At 32.6% G+C, this 9,985-nt stretch overlaps 1 protein-coding gene across 1 annotated transcript in view; it reads left to right on the top strand.

The window, feature by feature from the left end:
* LOC100374590 (protein kinase C-binding protein NELL1-like) overlaps positions 1–9,985 on the top strand; it is a 68,733-nt gene that overhangs the window by 639 nt on the left and 58,109 nt on the right. The window contains exon 2 of the mRNA XM_085506364.1: positions 223–487. Coding sequence (XP_085362490.1) covers positions 442–487 — 46 coding nt within the window. The 5' untranslated portion in view covers positions 223–441. The remainder of the gene's footprint in view (positions 1–222; positions 488–9,985) is intronic.

Genomic DNA, 9,985 nt, shown 5'->3' with positions numbered 1-9,985 from the left:
CTAATTTTAGTTTACACTTCTCATGACGTAAACCTGCGGCTACTATGCGAGGGGCGAAACGGGTAATGATGCTTTTGGTGAAAAGCACATGTTGTTAAGACTTTGGAATTGCCATTTTGATTTAATTCGCTTTAGCTTTTCAGAGATAAATAATCATTACTTATAATCATAACAGAAAAGTCTAGTGACGTAAACGATTTATTTGCGTATTTTTATTCCCAGGTCGATGTTTATTTCAAGTCACACCCCTAGAATAAAATAGAACATTCCAAACGATATCAACAAAAAGGCGAGAAGTGCTGCGACGTAAGTAAACGGCTAACATTTCTCCCACAACGGATCAGAAGAGACACGCGCCAGATATTAGTACTGCTTCAAAAGCGCCTGTTATCGAACTCTTTATAAAGCTAGTAAAAATCGAAGATTAGCGGATCGGCTAAAATGCTGCTGTTTCTGTCATCGGTTCTCGCAGTCTTGCTCTGCAGGGGTGAGTACTATGATCAATAATTTCAATAGTTCCAATAATCAGTTTAGAGATCAAGGTAATTTGTTCCGGACATTTTAAAGTAATCGTAGGCACTGTCAATTTAAGTTAAAAACATATAAACCACAATGTGTTTTTTGATTACCTTACATTTGAAGTGTTTTTTTGCCTGTGGTTCAACCATAGTTCATTAGACATTGTTATACATTAAAAAAAAACATGGTGTGAATATTAAATCATTTACATGTACTTCACATGTGTTTCGCAACTATCCATAATTGGCACAATGATGTAAAACAATACATTGAACTGTGAATATGTGTTCTACTACTCGTCATACATTGATAAGGTTACAGGGTGCACTCAGTTTATTTTTCTGTAGATGTATGTATGTCCCAGAAATTCTGTCACTTTAAAATTGCTTTTGCTTTCAATCCTGTCGTACATGCCAACAGAATTCAATTTAGTGTAAGTATGTGAATTAAATGCACAAGCAATGTAGATGGAACTCCAAGCCTATTAGTCAGCTATACTTTTTATTAAGCCAGTCAATTCTGGAAGTAGAAACATTGCTTCTCATTCATGCAAAACATTCTGATTCAGGATGTAATGCAATGAATTGTTCCTTGTCAGTGATTTTCTTGAAGTACTCCTCTAATAGCAATGTTTTGATTTTCGCCTCTGGGCATCTCAGAAGCTCTGAGTAAAATGTGTCTTCACAAATGTTGTTAGCCTTGTGTAGATAAATTAATCATCTGAAGTGAATCTCTAGCTTTATTTAGTAAGGTGTTCTGTTCTCTGTCAGTGGCTATTAGGATTTTTATGAGGAGTTGTAAGTTTGTCTTGTGGGTCAAGGATTTCTTTATCTCACCATCAATGCTTTTTGTTGAATCTGATGACTTGCCAATATCGTACTGTTATAATGTGTCTAGTGTTACTTTCCCGTGGAAATCATTAATGTCAAATGTTTTAAATCTCATTTGAATATGTTCTTACAAACACTTCTCATTCTGACGTATTACAGTGAAATGCTTTAATTGTGACTTTCCCAAAATTTTGTTTTCATGATTGCCATAAAATCCTAAAATCACAAAAATTTCTAGCAGTTAAAATTAAATGATTTACAGTACGAGTAATTGTTCCAAGATGGAATTAGCCTCAACAATTTCCTTGTACTGTCTGATTGTATGAACTAAATTGTTTATTTCTGGGAAAGCAACTCGATCACAGTCCCCCCTCCCCTATTCACATTAATCATTGAAAATAACATCTTAGTGTTCACTAATAAATCTGCAATATAACTAGTAAAAAATAAATTTACTTGCAACCCATAAATTCTCACGTCAGACTTCTACGTCGTACATTTGTACATGTTTGTGGGAATAAACCTGTTAAAACATTGCACTTTCTTTCGTACACTGAGATTTGATAATGCCACTGGGCTTGAGTGAATACGAAATACTAGAAATGCTTCCCGGAACTATACCCCTGATTTGAAACACCAATACACTAAAGTTCACCACCCACGTTGCATATTGCTGTGACTACCCTTTGTGAGTATGATTCACCCCAAATACTGTACATTACTTTATTCAAGATGTAATTTATTATTTAATGAAAACTGAAGTTATGTGAGATAACTTCTGGTAAAGATTTTTTCATCATCATCTATATTCACTGAGTCCATCTTAACCATAACAAACCTAATGCTCCTTTTATTTGCTTTTTGTCTGCTTTCCTTTCTTAATTCAAATTTTACTAAATCTTTAAAAAGCAGAAGCATCACAGTTGTCAAGCCATGTATGGGTCCCATGCAATGTTTGAAGATTTTAACAATTTGAGTGACAAGCTGATTTTTGTCACATTTCACAGAATAAAATCAACACAAGTTTTTTGATATTTTAAAAAAAAATTTCCATCAAGACCTATAGCCAAAAAGTGAAATTTTGAATCTTTGACTAGGTATTTAATATTTGTTATAGTCACTGACTTCTTTTCATTAATGACATCAGTGATAATTTTACAAAGATTTGGGATAATTACAAAAAAAATTTCTATTGTGAAATTAAAACGATAGTAAAGTAGTTTATGAGTTATCTGATGTGCGCTTGATTCGTCTTTGAGAAAAATTTCTATTACATCCTCTCTGTTCAAATCAAAATGTGTTACTGAAAATAGAATTAAAAGTCATTGTTCTGAAATAATTATCAATTTGAGATTTCAATTCCCTTTTGATGGTATACCTCTTGCATTCCCGGAGGGAATTTAGTTACTAATTTAGTTTACATATTGTAATCGACAGAACCCTGAATGTTTAAATCAAACTAGTCCAAATAACACAGGAGATTGATGTACAAATAGCAATTTCATTTTTAAATTGAATGACCCTGATTGGGTATTAGTGGTTTCCAAAATCTTGTTATTTCTCCTGTGATGGTTTAATACTGTAGAGGTGGAAAATATTCACTGGGTTTAATTTGAGCAGATTTGACGTTACAGAGATATTCATTGGTTTGTGGAGTGAACAATGCATTCTAATTCTAATGTTAAATTTGAATATCCACTGTGTTTTGATTTAGTGCATTTAGCTGTCTGCGAAATAGGTAAAAATAAAACCCAGCGAATAATTAAGCTCTATACAGTATACTATGGCTTCTACTGAATATGTTGATTGGATCCTGTTTATTTTAAATTAATTTTTTTCAATAGAAGTATAGAATTCGTAAGAATGTATAAACTTGTTTTGTATCATACAGGAAATATATATGTGGCCATCTCAAATCAATTGTGAGTATTAACTCGTATGTTGGTAGATTTCTCCCCAGATCATATTAGAATAATCATGCCATGGGGTAAGAAATCAAGCATGGTTACCATAACAATGATTGTATTAGAGGTGGTTAACATATTATATTATTAATTAAAAATTAGCTGCACCTACAAAGCTGCATGAGTTAGCGTTTTACAATTAAATAATAAGTTTCTTTTAAAATAGATCACATTCATGTGTGTTTCAAGTTGTTATGGTGACAGACAGTTTCTCAGGCCTAAATTGCTACTGTAAATTGCTGTGGGTTTAATTTCACAAGCGACACATTTTTATGAATTTTATGAGCCAAGAATAATTGTGAAATTTTGTTGAGTGACGCTTCATTTTGATTCTGAAGGCGTGGGACTTCCGCATATATTCCAAACATTTTTACCAGTGATAGTTTAAAAGTGTACAGTGTCTGCTAGAATTGCTATCATCACCTTGGTGTGCAGAATCCTGGTGTTTCATCTTAACAACACCTCCTTCTAGAATAACTCACTTTAGTATTTCAAGTAGATTGGAATTATTTCTTCTCTCGCTTAGTGATATAATTTTTGTATTTTTTTTTTTTTTTTGGGTATAAAAATGAAAGAATTATTTAAATAAAATACTGTAAACCACTTTAATTTAGAAAAAGACAAATTTATTGTGATTCCTATGACCTGGATTGAAGGTGACTTTTACATATTTCAAAAACTTCTAGCAGTGAAACTTAAACGATTAGTATGCAGAGTGAAGTTACTCCATAAATCAACAAAGAAAAATGATACACAATATTGTAATACAGCAAAGTGTCAAAACAAAAGTGGAAAAGACACATTCCTGAGATCCATCTATCAAAAAGTCACCTGAAGCAATTAGGTGAGCAATTTGCTGACACACCCATAGTAGGTGTTGCTATTATGTGGTGATAAACCGAAACAGGAACATGCATACTTCCTACTCAATAGAGCAATACTTCCTGTTTTGTAAAAATAACCATTTAGCGGTACCTTTTGTGGTGCATAACAATACACATCAATGAATACCAATTCCACTTGTCAGTGAATAAACTACACACTCGGTGAGTGGGAACTCCCCCCTGTTGGGCGGATGCGCAATGCATGGAATGTTCTCCACCTTTCATAAGTCATTCATCAATTGTGTGTTTTGTATGCTGTCTAGTCTCATAAAAATCCTCTTAACACCACATTCCTGACTGAAATGCATTAGTTAGGTCGAATAAAAAAAGGTGTGTGATTTAAATAACCCTAGACTACCTAATATGTACTACATGTTATTCTAAACCTTGTGGGCCGAGCATAGTCACATAGTATTTCAGTGCAGAACTGACTCTAATTATCCAAATGTTGAATCGGGAAGACTTTACTGTAAACATAAAATGTAGGTACACAGAACTACCGGTACACAATTTTTGACTCCCATGTGCGAAGCACAAAATGGGAGTCTTTGCAGTTAGTGTGTCTGTATGTGTGTGTGTATGTGTGTATGTGTGTATGTGTGTATGTGTGTATGTGTGTGTGTGTGTGTGTATGTGTGTCCGACTGTTCCACTGCTATCTCAAGAACCATACATCGGTTTTTGATGAAACTTGGTGCATAGATGCTCTGGGCCAATGCGCAGATTTGATTAGGTTTTGGTAAAAATCCATGCTCGTTAATTACCTAATTTGCATGATAATTAGCTAATTTTTAGCTGTTCTATGACTGTTCCACTGATATCTAAAGAACCACTCATTGGATTTTGATGAAACTTGGTACATAGATGCTCTGAACATATGCGCAGATTTGATTAATTTTTGGTAAAAATCCGTGCATATTAATTACCTAATTTGCATGATAATTAGCTATTTTTTAGTGGTTCCATGACTGTTCCACTGATATCTAAACAACCACTCATTGGATTTTGATGAAACTTGGTACATAGATGCTCTGAACTAATGCTAGGTTTTGATTAGTTTTTGGTAATAATCCGTGGACACTAATTACCTAATTTGCATAATGATTAGTCAATTTTCGGTTTTTCCACTGATATCTCAAGTACTAATCATCACATTTCAATGAAACTTGGTACATAGATGTCATACGACACTGCACTGACCTGATAGTTTTTATGGTAATATCAGTACATATTAATTACCTAATTTGCATAATTAATTAATTTTCAGCATTTGATATAAGTAGTTAGCATTACATTTCAATGAAACTTGGTACTTACATACTCAAGGACTATGCAGAGATTGATTGTTTTCGATAAATATTTGTGCATATTAATCACCTAATTTGCATAATTAGTTAATTTTCAGCTTTTCCACGGGTATCTCAAGTACTAATCATCGCATTTCAATGAAACTTGGTACATAGATCCTTTAGGACTATGCAGAGACCTGATTAGTTTTAGGGTAAATAATTGTGCATATTAATTACCTAATTTGCATAATTAATTTTCAGCTTTTCTACTGATATCTAAAGTACTAATCATCACATTTTAATGAATCTAGAATTATGCAGACCCAATTAGTTTCCGGTAAATATTTGTGCATATTAATCACCTAATTTGCATAATTAACCAACTTTCACACTGATATCTCAGGTACTATACATCACATATCAATGAATGTACATGGATGCTGTAGGACAATAGACAGACCTGAATAATTGCGGGTTAAAATCTGTACATATTAATTACCTAATTTGCATAATTAACCAATTTTAAGCTTTCACACTGATATCTAAAGTACCGTAAAAACTCCAAAATTTCGACCGGTTTTAAATAATTGGTGTTAGATATGTGACGTGTTTTTAGAGTCAAAATTAAGGTGCATTTTCGGACGGTCGAATTTTTCAGAATAGAAATCAGCAAATGAAAAAATGGGGATGATAGTGTGCTTCATTAGTTTTTAAAAAATGCAATGTCCGTCAATTGACGTAAACTTCCTCATGTTTCACGGTAAAAGCAAAGGTCGTGGCCGAGTTGTAACTCAAAATCTAAACAAAGTCATCAATCAGTGAGTATTATGACATGCAAAACAAAACATCAAGACGCGGAGAAGAGGTCAGCACAAAACTAATAGGTCAAAAGACAAAGCTGTCTCGCACTACCTAGAAAAACTTGCGAATGTTCGAAGTACAGGTACCCATTGGACAAAAGATACATGGAAGTTTAGCAAACGATCTCCCCGACCCAGTGCAATGTATCCGGTTAGAATCAAAGCTCACGTGTCCCTTATTTGAGGGACCAAATTCTGCCGTAAATTCGCCCTTGGATTAAAAAATAAAATGGGATTTAAGAAAATAATATGGGACTTTTAAGGTGTATTTTGGCGTCATTTTTCGGACATTTCAATCAATCCTGCCGGCTAAAATAGAGTCTAAGTTTTACCGTAGTCATTGACGTTTGTCTATTCAAGAGTACACGTGTATGATTTTTATCGTGACTAGCCTAGCGTGAGCGGGTAAGCTTCCTTTCGAGAATGAGCTGTTATCACTGTGAACAATGTTAAATTATTCTTCAGATGACCAGTTTATTTTTTAAAAACAACTAATTTTTTTATTTAAAAAAAATCATGCCGTTTTCGCATCAAAATCCAAGCCAAAACATCGTACTACAACACCAATCTCTTCCGCATTGCGTTCAATAACATTAACATATTTAAATAAGCTATGGTAATTTGAACACGTTGGCATCATCCAGCTTTTTGATTGGTTAATTAGCGATTTGACCTATTTGACCTAAGAGAACATGGCGGATATCCTACAGCATCAAACGTTTATACGAGACCGGAATCATTCGCTTACGATGAAACTAAGTTGACTTTTATTTGTATTTCATAACCATTCAACAAATTTATTTTGTGTACATTATTATAATCACTACTGAGTACAGTAATAATCAACAATTCAGAAACGCAGCATGCCGAGATTTTTGTGTTCGTTTTTATTTCAAACTTCGTTTATTTAGAATATATTTTCGTTACCAATAAAATAAAAATCTCTGTCAATCAGAAACCCGGATTCATGCCTTCGAGGAAGGTCCCGTTTGAACGCTCACATCGTTTTTTTTTTCGTTTGTGGGAAAACTAAAACTGGTCGCAATTTTCGAATAAGAATGAGTCGGCAATTTTTAGTGGAATCGAAAATTTGGAGGTAAATAAAACACCGAAACCCGGCAAATAAATAGGCGATCGAATTTTTAGAGGGGTCGAAATTTTGGAGTTTTCACGGTACTAATTATTCCATTTCAATGAAACTTAGTATAAAGATGCTCTAGGACAATGTACAAACCTAATTAGTTTGGGGTAAAAATCTGTTCATATTAATTCCCTAATAAGCATAATAATTCATAATTTTTTGGTTCTAATCACATTTCAATTAAACTTGGAGACATAGATTTTCTGTTACATTGCGCAGACCTCATTAGTTTTACACTCAAATCTGGTCATATTAATTTTCTGATTTGCATAATTAGTTTTCAGCTAAGTAATTTCGAATTATATTTAATGTGTCTCCAATACTCTCAGCACATGGGAGTTCTTTCTAAGCTTTCTTTGATTTTTTTTTTTGGGGGGGGGGGACTGATACAACCTACTGTCAAATATTTAACTAGCATTTGTTTTCCTATGTTAATTACTAACTTTTCTTTTTTGATTATTCAACAAAAATTCCCTTCCATTTGTTTGGCTCTTAATTAAATAGGTTTACATTATTTTATTTATCAATTCATGCATTTTATTCAGTATAACAGATTTTAGTATAGAGCTCTAGTTTCTTTCCAGAATTAATAAAAAAAGCTTGTCAGTGAGAATCTGCTTACAGTTACTTGTATAGAATCATATCTGGCAGAAGTATGACTAGTCTTTTTTGCTTTGCTGTAAACCGTACGAAGATGTAAAGCAAAGCTGTTACCTGTAGTATCTATAGTCCGTATCCACTGAAACTGTTGAAACAGATTTTTCATTCCAAAAATACTTATATTAATAATAATATATGCTCATATGTAATCTTTACAAATATGAAAAATACATTTTCTTAAATAAGCTCAAAATTCCTCTAAACAACAATACAGATGAAGAAAAACTAATATTTATTCTGGGAAATTGAATTATCAAAACTATGTTCATAATTGCTTCACAAAAAGTAATAAAAGCACTCTAGTATAATAATAATTAATATTAATAATTAATAATAATAATAATTACATACATTATTACTTACATTAGATACACATTTTATATATGTTTTATAATTGTCATTTCAATGTTTTAAATTTTTCAAACTTTATAATTCCTTTACATCAATATTTAAAGTAGATTTGGTTAATTATTATTAGGTATGAAAATTTTCAAAAATGTACTAAACAGCTTTAGTGAGAGTTGGTCAAGGGAACTTTCGCTTACAATCTAAGGCTCATCAGCTATCACTTTATTTGGAAGGTCAATTCCTTATAAGGAATTCCACTACTTGTGGTGACTTAAGGGCCTACCTGTCAGAGTGATTGAACTGCTGTAAACTCCCATGGGTGTATTAATATGAGCATCTCAGTAATAGTTGATGTGATAATCCTTAATGGTTTCACCCTGGGTGCTTTATTGCATTGCGGTGTCTTTTATCCTGATGATGTGGGTAATCACTGTAATTACTGGATGATTATAAGGAATCTGACCCAAATATTAAAATAACTGAAGATTTCCTCTGATGGTTTGTTTTATCTGGGTTTTTTTTTTTTTGCATATTGTGTGTCTATAATTGTCTCAGATTTTCTACATCACATTAAATGTTTTATTAGACCAAACATATAATATTATTAAAGAGTTTGAATTGTATAAATAATATACTGTATTTGCTCTCTTAGTAGGTAGAGTATATGCTTACATAACTTACAGGTATTTCTATGGTCAAAATATGCATGATTTTAATAATATAGTATACTGTACAATACTTAATTTAGTTGGAAAGAATTTTTGGGTGTTTAACTGTTTTGTATGGAATTTATTTTCACTGATTTTTGACGAGTTGGGTGTTGGAGAAAAGGTTTATTTGCTGATTTTGTTTCCCTTGAATTATTTCTTCAAATTCAAATTTTGGTTTACATGTATACATTTATGCACTTCTATTGGAGATGTGCTTTCAATGGTGCGAATACAGTAAGGCAAACAGGTAGGGTATTTATGCATAAATCTGTTTAATGTTTAAGGCTGTTTGCTTATCACTCATAATTTCCTAGTTTTATTATTAAACTAACATAGAAAGAGTTCCCACCAGCTTTCTGGAGTATGGTGGTACTGGCTGCTCATTAATAATTTATGCAACCAACCTCATGAATATTCATACCGTCAATCTCATGAATATATTATTAATCTTTTTCTGGTCGGACAATTTATCATGTTTTCCTTTTGACAACCTTGAATATTTAATGTTTTTAATTTCTGATCACCAGATTTACAAATATCCAGCAATCATATGCACATCAGTTAATGACAGCTCAGCCGAAAAACAAATCGAGCATAACTTCTAAACCTATTTTTGAATATATTTTTAAATATTCTGCAATTGAATCTAATAGATAATAGGGCTTGAATTTTGAAAATGCCTTGGTCTTGTTGAAATTGTGTAATGAACATTTAAGGACACCAAGGAAGTTAGGTTGGGCAACAATACAGTCAGGTTGGATATCATGGGAGGTAGGGTATT

The sequence above is a fragment of the Saccoglossus kowalevskii genome, chromosome 12, assembly GCF_978046115.1.
Source record: "Saccoglossus kowalevskii chromosome 12, keSacKowa6.1, whole genome shotgun sequence".
Classification (NCBI taxonomy): domain Eukaryota; kingdom Metazoa; phylum Hemichordata; class Enteropneusta; family Harrimaniidae; genus Saccoglossus; species Saccoglossus kowalevskii.
This window is presented reverse-complemented; position numbering and strand designations above follow the sequence as displayed.